The sequence below is a fragment of the Hoplias malabaricus genome, chromosome 14 (genome assembly GCF_029633855.1).
Source record: "Hoplias malabaricus isolate fHopMal1 chromosome 14, fHopMal1.hap1, whole genome shotgun sequence".
In the NCBI taxonomy this organism is placed as follows: domain Eukaryota; kingdom Metazoa; phylum Chordata; class Actinopteri; order Characiformes; family Erythrinidae; genus Hoplias; species Hoplias malabaricus.
This window is the reverse complement of record NC_089813.1, coordinates 13,282,484-13,300,320: the sequence shown is the minus strand read 5'-3', so window position 1 is coordinate 13,300,320 and position 17,837 is coordinate 13,282,484. Positions and strand designations below refer to the sequence as shown.

At 39.3% G+C, this 17,837-nt stretch overlaps 1 protein-coding gene across 1 annotated transcript; it reads right to left on the bottom strand.

Moving 5' to 3' along the window:
* Positions 1-1,831: 1,831 nt before the first annotated feature.
* LOC136666275 (leukocyte immunoglobulin-like receptor subfamily B member 3) lies at positions 1,832-16,707 on the bottom strand. The gene is made up of 12 exons (XM_066644375.1): positions 16,467-16,707; positions 9,699-9,965; positions 7,167-7,436; positions 5,216-5,494; positions 4,763-5,101; positions 4,367-4,633; positions 3,967-4,216; positions 3,437-3,546; positions 2,962-3,063; positions 2,409-2,486; positions 2,255-2,326; positions 1,832-1,980 (listed from the first exon to the last, which is right to left on the bottom strand). Exons 1-12 carry the CDS (start codon positions 16,705-16,707, stop codon positions 1,832-1,834), a joined length of 2,424 nt encoding a protein of 807 aa, XP_066500472.1.
* Between the last annotated feature and the right edge of the window lie 1,130 nt (positions 16,708-17,837).

Genomic DNA, 17,837 nt, shown 5'->3' with positions numbered 1-17,837 from the left:
AATATGTAGAATAATGTATAATGTTCTGAAAACTCAACTTGAATTAAACAGGTTTAAAATGTTCTACAAACAAAGATTATTATAGATGAAATATGAATATAATACACAGTATTTATAGAATAATACTGTTATACTCTCATTGCCGTAATCCTGACCTAACTTTACTTCCTGTCTATGTAAAAAAAAAGTTTATGCAAAACAGCATTTTTATAAAAACTACTTTAAACCATTAAAAGTGAGCTGTAAACAATGCAAAATAAGAGGTAGCAACTGAAATGCAAAACACAATCCACCAGAATCCACCAGAAAAGACACAGGTTTTCCAATTATTTTCAGAAAATAATAATAGTAGTAGTATATTAGTAATAATAAAAAATAATAATAATAATGAACATGAATAACCTTTACATTTTAACTGTTAAACTGTTCGGTTGTTAAAAACATAATAATAATATGCCTATATTCTCCCCAATCATTAGTTATTAATGATTCCACCCTAAACGCTTCTACTAGCTCCAGTCAAACACAAAGGTAGTGATCAGGGACGGTGAAGGTAATCACATTCAGAGACGTGTGAAACCAGCCACTGCATCTTTTCAAACTGCTACTGTTTCTACACCACTGGACAGCTCAACACACTGCAGAAGGGTGGCAGCTGCCCAGATCTATGATGTCAGCACTGGTTTACATGGTGCTTGTGTGATGGGGAATACAGGGTGACCATTCCAATCACCCAGAGAGTGAGGCCAGTTTTACTCTCATTGACTCTCAGCCTGAGAAGACTAAGGCGTCACTGGGGATCAATCCACCAATCTCTGGATGATAGCTCTAATGTATTTAATGCTGAAAATCTCAGGAGCCCCCTTAATATTTAACTATCAATAGCATAAACCACACTACATATCCAAACAGAATTCAACAAAGCTGTATTAAATAAATAAAACAAAACATAGAACGATTTTACTTTGGTAATATACAATTCTGGTAGAGCATTATTTATTATATTTAAAAAAGCTATTTTCAGAAAATCAATATACGGATATCTTGACCTCCTCTGTCTGAGCTCCTAAAAACCTGGATCACACATTCTGCAAATGGTTGTCTGGAGTACAGCAACAGCACAGGTTCCTTCAGAAACCTAAAGTGAGAAAAGCACTTTAACTGAATAGGTTTGTCTTTGAACGCTATAAAACCTGGGTTTAGATCAAAGCAAATGTAAAACGTTTTTGGCACATTTTTATTAATATATCACTATGTTTACTTTATGTTTAATTTCCATTCTCTTTAATCTTTAATTCCAAACACCATTCCTGGGATTCACTGTGTGGGATCAGTATATTCAGACTTTATCACACTGGGATGGATGATGGATGATCATAACTGAAGGAATACAGCAGGTAAAACTCACCTCATCACAATTTAAAAATTAATTTACAAAAATAAAATCACATTTGGTTTCTGTATATGAATCACAGTTATATCACTTATTGTAGTTTCTCGAACTTCAGTCTTGGATAATATATAATAATGGAGAATAATGTGAGGCTGTAGTGTGTACAGACTAACCCTGGGTCTTGATGACACAACCTCCACTTCCCGAGAGTGTCATTGTGAGAGGCCTTATGTAATTAACGCCATTATTTTTAACTAGTGAAGCCAAGCTGATAAACTTTATGATTTCATCTTACCTCAGTCTGTGGTGTGCTTCACGTCTGAGTAAATGGTGTCATCGTCTGCAGTGGTTTTCCCTGCAGCACACAGTCACTGAATTAATGTCACCCAAGTAAGTATTCTAGATATGGCTTTTGTTTTTCAAAAAAATGTAAAGACATTAGTTCAATTCACACAAATGTCCCGCCATACAGCACACTTCTGCTCTTAACATATTTAGATACTTTCTTTCAAACTCACCCTTTAACTCCTTCTTTGGCTTCAGTTCAATATCAGCGTAAGTCACATCACTAGGTTCAGCTCTGGTTTCTGAAAGAGAACAGAAGCTTTGTGTCCCCACTGTCTTTCTTCTGTCAACATCCATTAACACATCTCAAAATGTCGTCCTCAACCAGTTATTGATAATTATTTTCAATTCACTTGAATATTTCCCAAAAACTTACACCCACTCTGAACTAAACTCTCCTTGAGGTTTTGGAAAAATATTACTATTTGAGTGAATGTTGTACAGTAGAGCAGCCAGTGTTTCATGTTACAGTTCTCTGTGCTCTTTTGAAAATAATATGCAGTGTGTAATTCATACCTTTACCATGGGGTTTTGGTGATTCCTCCTTAATTTCAGAATATGTGACATCACTTGTTATCACTGCATCTTCTGATATAGAAAAATATTTAAAGAGAAAATGTAAAATACACAGAATTGCCAGAATAACATAAGAATTTAACTTAAATCTTACCATTTTGTTTGGGTTTTTTCTTTTCACTTGTCACAATATTGGCATACACAATTTCACTGGACAAAGCTGCAGAATCATCTAGAACAGAAGTTGTTTATTAATGACTCCACTGTATTATCACATCATAAACGCACTCCTTTATAAAGTACAGCTAAAGAGGAAAATAAATGTTAAAAACAAGTTATGAAATAAGTTTGGGGAAGGACCTTGTCCTAAACTCCTCCTCCTACACATGCTACACCCTACAAATCCTTCCTTCTCCCTTCAGTTTCTGGTGACGAAAAGGTTCAAATCCCACCCACTCCTTCAACTCTTGCTTGATTGCTGAGTGACAGGGGCCCAGATTCCCAGCTCACAGCAAACCTCCCAGAACACTTTCCCAACTTTCTCAATGTTCACCTCCCCTTTCAGACCAGCTCATATCATTCATCAAATATATTAACTACATATCACTGGGATCATTTCTTATTAAAAGAAATAAGATCTTCTAGAGTGACATAGTCAATAGTGTAAAATGTAAATGTGAGTGAGTATATTGACAATGAAAACTGACCAGTCTGCAGTGGTGAGGATCCCGAGAGACAGTGTGCAGCTCCCCACAGATTCAGACTTTGATTGGTGTTCCACTGATTTCCAAAAAAGGTAAAAAGAGACGCTGCCCCACAATAAAAGCAAAATAATCTTTTTCACTTGTATTTGTTAAAACAAGAATATGTGTTTGACAAAGAGAACACACACCATAGTGTGAAGAAATCATCTGCGTTTGAGCAGCCTGCACATTGTCAGAACTAAACCTGGTTTTACTTTTTTTACATAATTTGACAAAAACAGCAACTCTTCAGGGTTTATCAAATTTTCACTATGAAAAAGCCAATATAAAACATCCAAAATAAAGTCTAGTTAAATTAATTACTTAAAATTACTTCTTTGAAGGTGCAAGGTTTGGTTCCATCAGCCAAAAAGATACTGACCAGTCGTCTATTCACAATATACTGACCACGGGGTCCAAGCAAAATCAGTTTTCAAACCTTTGTTTTTCTTGTAATAGCAGAACAGGCCCAGTATGATAATGAGGAGCAGGGAAACACTCAGCCCCACAGCCACTCCTGTTATTACACCATCAAGTCCAGACCCTGAGAGGGGACAAATAAGAGACTTTCATTTATTCATTTATATTGTGGTGACGCCAAGTTTCTCAGAATACTTACTGTTGGTTAGTTCAGGGTTGTTTTGGAGGCGGAGGTTATTTAAGGGGGTTTTGTGCTGTGTTTGTGATTTCGGGGGTGGGGGGATTTTGTATTTTTGCTGCATGTGTGCTTGGGCTTTGTGTGTTGTGAGATGTGGTCTTTGGGCGTGTGGTGCCTCTGAATCTCGCTACACATCAAGCCCAGATTGCTGCTCATTCCTTTGCTTCCTTTCCTACTGCCCTTTAAAGTATTCAATGAAAGTTACCTAAAAAAGCAGTCATGACTTGGTCTCATCACCCGCCTCCATGACGTCACAATATTTAAGGGTTTTACTGTAGAGTTAGAGTTAAATAACATGTAGCTGCTTCTTACTTCTGACTGAGATCCAGCTCCGTGGAGACTCTCCTTCCTCTGGGTGTTTACAGTGGTAGAGACCTTCATGAGACTTTGAGACTTTATGGATGGTCATCTCTCCTGTCGTCTGCTTCTGGAGAAGTACTCCATCTTTGTAGAAATCAGTTGGGAGGTGTGAGGACTTTGTGGAGTGATATAAACAGCGGAGAGTCAGAGAATATCCCTCAGACACAGAGTGGACAGGACTCTCCAGAATCACATCACCATCTGCAGGATAGAAACAGGAGTAAATAAAGTGTTACTGTGGTAAAGAGCTTAACTGCATTTGAAATTGTATTAAATAATTAATATATTTTATATTTCTCTCCACTCCTCTGTATTGAGCCCCTATTATTGATGAGAATAGTGGAGACTCACTGTGCACTGTGATGTTGACAGGATCACTTCTCTCTCCAGATTCAGACTGACACCAGTAAACTCCAGTGTCTGATGTGGAGAGGGAGCTGATGTTGCAGGTAAACCCTGGAACTGAAGAACAGTTGGACACCTTCTCACTGTGTGTGTATCGTCTCACTCTCCATCCAGCAGAGTCTCTGTGTCTCTCACAGCTCAGTGAGAGAGAGTCAGTGCTGAAGTGTTGAGTTCTGCTGGGACTGATGATCAGAGACACTGGAGGAGAGTTACCTGAAAATACACAGAAGTATTAACTTCTGTTTCCTGTAGAGGACATTAACTCATTTTCACTGTAAAAATCAACAGAAGTGTAGTGAGACTGTTCTGACTGTATATTCTTCACCGGCTCTAGTTCCTCACCAGTGATCCATAGCGGCTGTGGATTGCTGTACTGTGTGTGAAAGGCTGGTTCTCCTCTCTCTGCTCCACACACATAAACTCCTGTGTGATACAGAGCAGCAGGACTGAGAGTGTAGGAGCCTCCAGCTCCTCTTCTGCTGTCTGACAGGAGCTCTACAGAATACACCACTTTACCATGAACATCTGTAATCTGGGTTAAACCTTGTCTGTAGGGAACAGCTCTGTACCAGCTGAACGTCCAGCCTTTAGAGAAGATATTAACCTCACAGCTTAGAGTCACTGAGTCTCCTTCAGTCAGCCAGCTCTGTGGAGACACACTCAATACTGCCTGGGCTTCACCTGACACAGACGACATGGAGAATAGAACAAACACAAACATGTTTATACAGAGGGAGAAGATTATTACATACAGTATAATTAACAAGAAAATACACCTCAAACCCACAGACTCACCAGACACAGTAAGTGTAACAGCATCACTGATCTCTGACTTCTGAGAGTCACTTTTCCTCTCCCCTCTGCAGGTGTATTTACCGCTGTTAGACTCTGTAACAGAGCGGACTGTAATCTCCTGTGATCTACTGAACTGCTTTAGTTCATTATTATCTTTAAACCAGATGTAATTCCACTCAGTGTCTCCTCCTGCCTCTGTGTCACATCTCAGAGTGATATTCTCTCCTTTAAACACATGTACATCAGGCTTTATACTGGACACCACAGCTGTAGGATTATCTATAAAAAAGTGAGAATATATTATGAATTTACCTTATTATTATTAGTTCATTAGTTCATATTAGAACATAAAGGGCTTCATAACATCAGTGTAAGATTTTCCTGAATTAATTCACCGCAAATGGTTTTAGTTAAATGATCAAATCTAGAAAGTAACCTTAAATTGGTGCATTACCTTTAATTTAAATGTTGTTTAAACAACCAGTGAGTGGTTTGTAGTGAATCAAAACTGGCTTCATACAAAGAACCCTATTTTCCACCTTTATATTGAACACTGAATCTGTCGGGTTATTTATTTAATTATTATTATTAATCTTTCTTTTCAGTTTGTAAGAAAAACAAATGTTTTCTTTATGGCGAGAAGCAGAGCTGTCTGGGTTGATGTTATTTATAAAACTGGACCCTTGAGCTGATTAATGTTTAAGAAAACACAACTAAGTTTATTGAAAATCTGACAGAAAAACCACTGAGAATTATTTACACATTACAGTTAAATTAATAAAATTAGAGCTGGTTCATTCATTTTTAAAATCAGTATGAAGCTATATTTATTCTCTCATGTGCAAAATCTCTACTCAAAATTGTTCTGGAGGCAGTGCTGCCTTTGAGGCCAAAGTGTTACCAGCCAAAAGGAGGGGGATGAACCTGATTTGATGGCACACATTGGGTGGAGATTTCCAAACACATGCAGTAAACCAGTAAAGCTCTGCCTAGACCCAGTGTGTGCTCTGTCAGAAATGACATTAGAAGAAAGAAATGTGCAATATACTTTTTCATTTCTGTTTCTTTACATAGTTCTGTTTTGTAATTAGTTGAAAGCGCTGCAGAAATCTCTATTATGTTTTGCTTGAATGGAGGATAATGTAACTCTGAGGAAGCTGAGGAATGTTATAATGCTCTGCTGCCTCTGAGGCAGATTCTGTAGAAGTAGTTTCCTGCACATTGGAGTTATGACTCTGCTGTCTGTGAAGGAGCTACAGAATGTTATACAATAATGCTCTGCTTCCTCTGAGGTAGAGGCTAAGACAAAGTGGAAATGCACGACTGCTGCCTCTGAGGAAGCAGAGCATTATAACATTCTGCAACAAATCTACAGGGGGAAAAAGATAATTATTTTGCACATTTATTTCTTTCAAAGTCATTTCTGACCGTCAGAGCAGGCAAACCACGGAGGTCTAGACAGAGCTTTACCAATTTATAGTGCTGTATTTGAAAATATCCACCCGATGTGTGATAATCATCTTCATCCCACCTTTTGGCTGGAAACTAATCACCTTCTTTCTGCCTCAAAGTCAGTGCTGCCTCCAGAACCATACTGAGTAGTGATTATGCACATGACACTTTTAATCTCACTTCCTTGTTAGCTCACATCCCTAGTTTTATTAACAGCAAAATTCATCAAATCATATCAATTAGAAGATGATTTTATTTCCTGTAAAATATTGTCTCTGTCCATTTCTAAAATATCTTCTAATATTGCATTTCATAAAAATACACCACCCCACCCCCTGATAAAACTCACAGATAAATATGTGACGCTGTGGAAGGAAGATGTGTTATGAATTCTGAATAATGTTGACTATTTGTGTGTGTAGTGATGTAAATATAAATCATTACATGTTCAGTCCTAATAGCAATAAATATCATCACTTAGTGAAAGTCTCTTACTCACCAGTGACATTTACCCAGAGTGCATCACTGTAGTACGTGTAGTAGACTGGGTCTCCTCTGCCAGCTCTGCACATGTACTGACCTCCATTAGAGTCACTAACTGAGCTGATGGTGTAGATGGAGGAGCTGGTTCTGATCTCAGGACTCTGTGTGTCTCTGGACCAGTAGAAGGTCCATCCAGCAGACTGACCCAGTGTACAGTACAGAGTCACTGGGTTTCCTCTCAGTACAGATCCATTATGGCTTGATGTCAGCGTAGGTTGAGGTTTTACTGTCGTGAAATAAATTTATTGGAAATCTCTCTTTTTTACACACTGCTGTCTGAGTCTCAGAAACACACTTTGCTGGCTTTAGTATTTTGAACATTCTGTTTATTACAGTCATTTACTAAGAGTGTAGACAGATAAGCAAAGTTAGACTGTGTTATACGTCTGAAAACATAACAGGAGTTCCAAAGTGCAGTTTCAGCAGTGCTAAGACTGGAGTAGCAATGACAGAGGCTCCATTCTCAGGTAAGTGGAGCATCAAAATGATTTTCAATGGCTTTCAATTTAAGCAAAAAATTACTACATAGTGTTGCTTAAATTCCCCCAAACCTATCTCCAATTTACCTTTAGAACCCCTTCAAACCGATTTGTGGATCACGGCTTGTACTTGTTTACCTCGTATTGTTGTCTTTTTTGGGACTCTGTGCTCTGCCCCTGACACTGGTTTTTGATCTTAATAAAACCTGCAAATGGATCCAGTTCAGTCTGTAGACCCTTCATTACAGGGTTATTTACCTGATAAACACACACCCATCACTGGTACAGTGGCAAGAAAACGTATGTAAACCTTTTGGAATTTCATGGTTTTCTGCATAAATTTGTTATAAAATGTGATCTGATCTTCATTAGATTCTTCTGTAGCTGTGGATTAGACCTGCACATTCTTCCTGGCCAAACTGCTTTAGCTCTGTCATATTCCTTGGATGCTTCATGTGTACAGCTGTTTAAGACGATTCCTTAGCATCTCTGTAGGGTTGCGATCTGATTGGCCACTCCAAAGGGTGGATTTTGTTTTTCATAAGCCGTTCTGTAGTAGACATGTGTTTTTAGGTCATTGTCCTGTTGCATCACCCAAATTCTACAGTTTCAGTTGACGTACAGACACTTTCACATTATCCTGTAGAATGTATTTGGGAATTCATTTTCCCCTCAATGAAAGTAAGCTGGCCAGGACCTGATGCAGCAAAGCAGGCCCAAATCATGATGTTCCCTTCACCATACTTTATGGTTGGGATGATATTTTCATGGTGATATGCACTGCCTTTTTTACACCAGATGTAGCGCTCTGTGTTCTTTTCAAATAGTTCAATCTTAGTATCATATGCCCTAAAAATGTTTGTATTGTTGTGGAATGTCTATGTGGTTTTGCGCAAACTTCAGGTGTGCAGCATTGTTCTTTTTAGAAAGCACTGGCTTCCTTCGTGGTGTCCTGTAATAGACACCCTGCGTGTTCAAGGTTTTACAGACTGTAGGCTCATGAACACAGATGGTAGCCTGTATTTATGATGCTTTCAAATCTTTGGCTGTCACTCTGTATTGTTTATTTACCTCATCGATGAGTCTCCGTTGTGCTCTTGGGGTCAATTTGACTGGGCGCCCACTTCTTAGTGGAGTAGCCAGTCCCAGATTGTCTCCATTTGTGGATTGTTTGCCTAACTGTAGACTGATGAATTTCTGAAATCTTTGAAATCACTTTCTAACCCTTTCCATCTTTATGTATCTTCATCTCCATCATCAACAATTTTTTTTTATCAAAGATCCTCTCAAAGCTCTTTTTGGTGAGGCATGGCTCACATTCGCGTATCCTCCTTGTGCAGAGCAAACTCAAAAAGATTGAGTGGTTTTTACCAGGCAAAGTAGCTCTAGTCCACAGCTCCAGTCTCCAAATGTTTTTCTTACCAAGATAAGGTATGTGAACACTGGACCCCAATGAGCTTTTTTTGAGGTTATTAACCCAAGAGTTCATATATTTTATCCACTAGCACTATGAGGCCTTATTTGAGGCACATTATATTTGTCAATAACCTTGACTTGGATGAGGATCCGGTCACATCTTTTAACAAATTTATGCAGAAAATCAGGAAATTCCAAAACGTTCACATACGATTTCTTGTCACTGTATGTGATGATATTTGTTCCTTTTACATTTTAAAAATGAATACATGCTCATACTGTCCTGTTTGAAAGATACAACTGGAGTCTATTTGGAGTCATGAGGTTTTGCTCATGAAGCAGCTGATATGAGACGAGCTGTGGTGCTGTGAAAAAGCCAGTCGTGTGAATGAAGAAGCAGAATCAAACTATTAAATATTTAAATAATGAAAACCATAACTTGTAAAAATGTGCTGGACTTGATAAACCACCCACACTGTCTCCATCAGAGAAACAACACTTAAAGCTTTCATCTACGCTCCTGAAAACATCCATTCCTCTGCTGTGAGCTATATTTCTAATGCAATATTATGTAATAAAGGTGTTACACTCACCTGATACACTCAGACTAACAGAGTTACTGGTCTCTGTGTATATTTGGCCTGAAGATCGTGCTCCTTTACAGGTATAAACACCTGCACGAGACCCATCAACAGAACTGATTACATATTCCTTCTTCTGAGAATTTTGGACTTCAGCATTATTCTTGTACCACACATATTTCCCATCAACTCCACTGTTTATTTCACATGTCAGAGTGACTCTCTCTTTGATGAAAACACGTGCAGCTGGCTGGACCTTCACTGTAGGCCTTGGTCTCACTGTCACAAAATGAAAAGTCATTGTGAAATGATTATTGTAACAGAATAAAACCTTGTGTCTTCATTTAAAAAGTTTTTTCATAAACGTTACATAAAGTTATGGTTTTGGAGAGAAATGTTTTCTTCTGAGAGCAATTCTTCTGACATTTTTCATTCATTTAATGTCTGTAACTCTTTATGCAGCTCAGGGTCTAGGTGGGAACCAACCAGGAATCACTGGGCACAAGGTAGGAACACACCCTGGAGGAGGCACCAGTCCATCAGAGGGCACTACACACACGTATGGATACTTTTGAGTCACCAATCAACCTACCAACATGTGTTTTAGGAGTGTGGGAGGAAACCCACATAGACGCAGGGAGAAAACACAGTCACCCGGAATGGGGCACAAACCCACAACCCCAGGACCCTGGAGCTATGTGACAGTGACACTACCTGCTGCACCACCCTGCCGCCAAATGACATACGTGAAATATTAAAAAACATCTATAATCATAATTCTGAACTCATTTGTAAAAACTGAAACAGAAGTCATCACATAACTCTGACTGTAATTGAATGGTATCACTGTAGAACACAGAATAATAATCTCCCTGAGCGCTGCACACTGGAACTCTGTTCCTCCTGGAGTACACACTGCTGCACTGACTGTGTTGTTGTGTCTATCTTCAGGAATCAGAGGAGGGTGTAAATACTGAGAGTCTTTCCTCCAGAAAATCTCCATCCAGTCGACTGTGGCAGCTCACAGCTCAGAGTAACTGTGTCTCCAGTAAAGACTGTGCTCTGAGACTCCACTCTCAGTCTGGGTTTTACTGCTGATATGAAATAATGAAGTGTGTTAAATATCTGACATTTTGTTAGAACACAGTGTTAGAATAAACCTGCAAATGGACCCAGTTCACTCTGTAGACCCTTCATTGTGTTTATTGAGGTGCTATAAAAAAATCCATCACTGGTAAATTATATAATTTGTTCCTTTTACATTTTAATAATGAATACATGCTCATACTGTCCTGAGTGAAAGACTGAACTGGAGTCTATTCCATATTTGTTTGTTAAAATCTTATATACTACTCTATCAATTTGTGGAGTTATTTTTCACTCTTCAATCTAAACATTTCCTCTTATTGGTATTTTCCACATTGTGGCTTTGGATAAACGTAGATCAGTGGTTCCCAAACTTTTGCTGCATTGCCCCTTTTATAGATGAGAATACTTTCGAGCACACACCCATACTCACACACACATATACACACACACACACAGACACACACATCTAATGCTTCCAGACTCCACTGTAATTTAGTTTAAACTCTGAAATTCATACGATACGATACACTTTACTCTCAGATTCCTCTGAGGTTTGTCTTACATCACAGTGGCTCCAATAACAAAGAAGGGGCCGGGAGTGAGATCTATTTCACAAACGTCTACAAACATCTTACAACATGTTTTACAACAACACAGGACAATACACTTAAAAACCACACCAGAGATTCCCTTCATACAAAACCATGTTACTACATATGAGCAAATCTATATAGATCACTCGTTTATTAAGTTTCCCACTCACTGAGGTATAAACCAGCTCCTAAACCTGTTCAGTCTCGAATTCGGGATTCTAAAGCATCTATTTTAAGGCAAAATGTTACAAAACCACAACTTCTGTTTACAAACCTGCATCTCCTTAATGAACAAAACTAAATAAAGTCTCAAATCACATTTACAGTGGAATTATTACAAGTGACGTGCATTACTCTCCTCTCATACACTTGCCTTGCTGCACCCCCTTTCAAAATCCTCTGTGCACTCCCTAAAGGGCACCCCACCACACACACTTTAGGAATCACTGAGTTCATTCATTCATTATCTGTAACCCTTATCCAGTTCAGGGTCACGGTGGGTCCTGTTGTAGAAAACAATTTTATTACTTTGTGTTTGTTGACAAATATCCTTAAATGATGATTAGTTAAAATTAGCATACTCATTGTGTGAAATCCTGTACCCTATATGCATGTATATGAATGACTAACCAGTATTTATATTATTAATTACTTACACATGTAGTTAAACATTTTTGCTTGATTCTGCCCTACTAACTCATATGATAATTACTCCTAAAGATATATTATAAGCTAACTTCACTATATGGCATGATAACTTGATATTAACACACAGTTTTAATTCTTAACGTCTAACCTTGAACGGATGTGCACTCCAGAATTGTAACACACTGACATCATAGTGTTGGGCATGGAGGCGCTGATCTGTAGCTTCTTCTTGTGGCCTTGAAGTGTATTTCTAACTCCCTAAATTTTAGTCTCTAGGAAAAAAAAGTGCTGAGAAGAGAGGCCCATTGTAAGCCTGACCAGATAATGAATGTCTTCAGGGTCACAACAGGCACCTGAATATTGCACGTGAAGAGCTGAGTACTAACACGTGAAATCATGCATATTAATATACGCTAATCAGCCAGAAACGCCTCACCACCAGGCTATACGTCATCATGGGTATAACTTTTTGAGTCAGATGATGGGAGGTCAGAATTTTCACTTGGGAGGGGTATTAGACTGTTCTCAATGTGTGAATTCTCCTGGATCCAGTATTTTGGTAAATAAATACTTTGATTTGCTTTGAACTTCACTCGACTGGTGTCTGCGACTCTCTCGTAACGGACACGCCTTCCCCGAAGAGGGAGAGTGTATTTTGGACCTTTTGTTATTTTCTCATTAGTTGGTAAATTTTAAATACTTTGAGAACGGTCCAAAGAAACATTTTTATCTTCAAATTGGTGACCCCGACGTGCGGGAGGTCCAGACCGGACACCTTGGGACTCCTTTCCACTAGCGGCCGCAACATACTAAGGTGGGTGTGCAGACCCTGTTTATTCAAATTCTGCATATTGGATTTTTTAAATTGGAGTGGTGTGGAGCCCCGAAGGTGGTCCGGAGTGGGGTATTGAGCAAATCAATTTATTTTGAATATGTTTTTATAATTTTTTATTGGTTTATACATTTGGGGTTGCTTGGTTATGGAATAGATGGATGTTGTGCCCATCATGGTATTTTAAATTGAATTTGTAATGGTATAGATGGACGTTGTACCCATCTGAGACAGAGTGGTGGCGTCCTCAGCTCGGAACCTGACGAGGTTTCGTGTTAATTGCCTGGTCTAAGGGTAGGCCGTGAGAGTTCGTCTCCTCAGAAGTATATTAATATTAGCGGATGTTGTACCCGCGAGCGGAAGTTGTCCCCGCGTATTAATTAATTAAAAAAAAAAGCAGCGGAAGTTGTCCCCGCGAAATGATTAAAATAAAAAGAGCGGAAGTTGTTCCCGCCACAATTTGTTGTATATTTTAATGAAATTTGATTGTGTATTCATGTTTTATGTCTGTTTGGAATTGCCTGTTATTCTTACAGGCTGTTATGTGACTGTCGTGTATGTTTTTGCTCGCTAGAGGGCGATAGAGGAGTGTCTTGCTGTGTATGTGTATGTGTGTGTGTCAGCTGAAACATTTTTTTTTGGGTGAAAATGGAGAAAGTGGGGGACTGATCAACCCCCTTTTCTTCTGCGGTTGCTTTTGAGTGTGGGTGTGTGGAGATATCTCCATGGGCTGTAAAGAGCCATAAATTTTACGTGAGTGTGTTTAGAGAAAAAGGGGGGAAAGGACATCTCTGTTTTAAGAGTGTCAGAGAGAGAGTGTGTTTAATGAGAACGGAAAATGTCATAAAGAGAGATTTAGAAATTAATAGGGAAAGAAATTTGTAATGGTATAAATTATGAGCTTCGTTCAAGGACAGTTATTTAAAGAATATGAACCTCAATAAAATGAGGGGTTTGTTTATCTATGACAATGAGCCTGAACGGAAGACGTTTTAAAACAAAATATATAAAGTTAATTAAATGAGCTTTCTTGGAGACTATACATTAAGAAAATATAGACAATGAGCTCCAGAAAGACGTTTTTAGAGGTTGAGAGTAGGAGAAAGGTGAGCAAGGTGTAAAGCTGAGTAATTAATATGATAAATTGGGGAAATTGTAAGGTTTAAACATGCAAATTAAAGGGAAAATTGTTAATTGAACACTTGCTCTAATTTTGAATATGGTTTCTTTGATATTGTATTTTTTAACTATGGTAGTTTGTCTAAAAATTTATTTTCTGCCACGGTTTGAATTTTTCGTTCATCATAACATATTTTGTAACTTGCTTGCTATTTCTCCAGTTCATAATATTTTGCTTTCACTTGTTATAATATATCTTGTGATTTCACTGTGGCTTGTGGACTGTTGAGTGTGGCTGGAACCTTGTTTTCGTTTTTAAAATATAGTCGTTGGTTTAATTCTGTGTTGTGAGATACTAGTCCTGCTTTTCTTGCTTTTTCTATTTACTATAAATTGTATTTCGTATATTGGCGTGGTATTTGCTTCTGCCTAACAAGCTTTTTCGGTCCGTGGGTCGGTTTCATAATTAATGTAAATTAGGCTTGACTTGCTTTTATATTCAATACTGTGTTTGAAGACAAACTTATGTTTTATATCTACCTGTGAAATTATTCACAGGGTTGAGGAGGTTCTGCTTTTATTGGCTGAGTTTGTAAACTTGACTGCAAAACTTTGGACTTTTTCTTTTATATAAACTAAGGCGGACTGTGCTGAGAGCAGCGGCGGCTGCGTGGGCGATTTGCGTGGGTGCTGGGAAACTGTTTTGGTTCACTCTGAATTGATTTACAATTAAAGGGTGAACTAGAACGAAGACCAATTCAGGTAAGGTCCAATTTTTTAATCAGCTTCTTACAGACAATATGGCTACTACTAGTGACTTACATAATGAATTAAAACGTCATTTATGGCGTGGGGAATTGGGAAAGGAAATTGTTTGTAAAACAAATTGAAATAATAAATGAGGGATTAAAACAGGGAGAAATATATTTGGAAAAGCGGGATATTGTGCACAAAAGTGTGCTACAGAGATTTGAAACGTGGGCTAAAAATACACACAGGGGAAAAAACTTATTTAATCACCTGTATTAATCATTTTTAAATCATATTAAATATTACGTCAGGCTGAAGCAGAGGTTAGTAAGGCTAGCCTTTTCCAAAGACCTAAGGCAAAGACAAGTTTAAAATAGCTAAAATAGACATTGCGGAGCTTCAAAATTTTAAAATGGCATTCCTCAGTCTCATTCCGCAGCTCTTACTTTGAAAACAACAGGTCCGTCACACTCGAACGCCGTTTCACTCACTGCGTAGAACACGGAAGTGGACAGTGAGTATATGAAACACAAGGGCGAGGAGCCTACAGCTACGCCTCGGCCATACAACCTAGGCCTCGTCATAATAGTTGATAATATCCTACCAGTCTTCAGTGTAGAATCGGGTAGAGTGAGTGTTTGGATGGACAACAAGGGAGGGGCTCTCTTTCTGAGCAGCCAGCTCAAAGAGTCAGAAACACAAACGTACACACAGACGACCCATTCCAATTGCGAAAGACACGAGTCAATTTTAAATACACACACGGATATTAACACCGACTGTTCTGACATTATGGATGACAAGGGAAAGCATGTAGAACAGGATAATCAGCGCCTTGTCGATAAACAAACACTGACAACACCATTTAAGAACCCGATGCCACGTAAAAATAAACAAATAATCAGGATTAAAGCTGATTTAGAGGGACATATCATAACAGATGACTTTGACCAAGATGAGGGACATATAGCAGATGATGAGGACAGTGCGAACGAACGTCGTGGTGGTAGACGGATTTCTGATTTGAACAAGACATTGCGTGCCATGGAAAAACTTATACTAGAAGAACAGAGACAATTGGACTTAAAACAACAGACTTTAGAATGCGACATGCACACCTCAGACAAAACGGACATTTTGAGACGAAGCACCAGACCCCGACACCCGCCTGACAGATATACGTCTGACACTAACGTTGATACTATGCTTCCATTAGTGGCCACTAGCACAGGAACATATAAATATGTACCATTATCACTACCTGATGCACAGACTTTGGTCGATCAGCTTCCGCCTTTATGTAGTGAAGCGGCTGCTTGGATTAGGAAGCTGGACAGTCTGACAGGTGGCGTGACTTTAGCACTTGGGGATTTTAGAAATATTATTAAAAGATCAACTACTTCCATGGAAGCAGCTGAAATAGAGAGACAGGCTCAGACATCTACTAAACCTAACTATGATCGTTTCTATATGAACAATCATAAGGAAAAATTAGATAACAAGGACAAGGAGATACTTAAGTTACAAAGAGACCTACTAACTGTTCAACTAGCAGAAGCCAGGAAATCTGTAAATGATAATAAAAAGCAAACAAAGTCTGACACCATGATGCCTATGACTGCACTGCCACATATGCAATCACCACAAATATTTATGAACAAAAACACATACATGCCTACTCAATCAGGGCCACCACAAAACCCACCGTATAATTATGGACCAACTCCATATTTCTTATATCAGCCCTACTCATGGGGCAGGGGGCGTGGTAATGGCAGGTGGAGGGGCAGGGCCCGCCGTCGGACAGGGGCGTGTCTAAGATGTGGAGCTTTGGACCACTGGGTAGCACAATGTGAGGCACCACACCCACAGGCGGCACCAAAACCGGAGCCATCACATCTTCCTGCTGGTCAATACAGCATGGAGCCGTGGGGTGGACATTGATGGGGCCAAGAGGAGCACCAGGACAGCAGGGCCAGGGCAGAACCATGCTGTCATTAACTGTGGGGGCCTCCGAAATTGTTTTTCTGGTTGACACGGGAGCCACATGGTCAACCATCAACACTGTATTACATGCACATCTGATGAGCAAACATACTGTGCAAGTAAGGGGCTTCTCGGGGACATCTACATCACCGCCAAAAACAAGACATTTGCCAGTCAGTACTGGTACACAGACTGTGTTTTTAATTGCACCACAAGCACCTTTGAACATTTGTGGTAGAGACTTGTTGATGAAAATGGGAGTCTGTATTTTATGCCAACCAGATGGGATCACACTTACGTGGTTGGACGGACACAAAACTGTGGCAGTGGTGGGGTACACTGACGGTATGTACCTGATGAGACCTCAACAGGATGAGTCTGTAGACATTTACTGGGGTTTAGTGACTGGACAGACGGACCCGTCACCACCACTAATTGACTTGTTCCAACAGTGGTCGCCTTGGATTACAGCCATGGCACCCTGCGTTTCTCCATCGACCCATTCCGTGTCACCCTGTTCTATGATGTAGGGGGAGATTTAACTTACTATGATTTTTTTCAAACAGAATTAGAGGGTACAGTGTGGTCGGTTGACACCACAGGGATTTATGTGGGTCTTGAAGGGGTGGCATCTCCTGTTTCACTAACACCACAACAACATTATTGGTAAAAACTGTCTGACAAGGCGGCACCACACATTTCACTAGCTCTCCATCAGAGACAAGAGGCCAAGCAGTTGGGCCCTATGGTAAAAAGAGCAAATGAGGCCACGGATTGGGTCCGGACCCAGCTGCCTGGTGTCATGTTTTCACAGTCCACACAGACATATCACATCACTGATAACTCACCCATCCTACTCACATTGCACCATCAATTGCTGCCTAGACACCATGGTTGTGAGGACTCTGATTATCTACAGACGGAGGCATTATTAGCATTACTGCCTGACACATTGTGGTCCACAGGACCAGATGATGTAGGATACACTAATCAGTCACCTGTATCTTTTTGTATGAATATTACACAACCAATTTGGATTCCCCAATAGAAACAAAAAACCTGAGACTGTGTAAGACATGTTAGCATTTTTAGGACTGACTGGCTACAGCAGATAATAGATTCTTGACTTTGTCG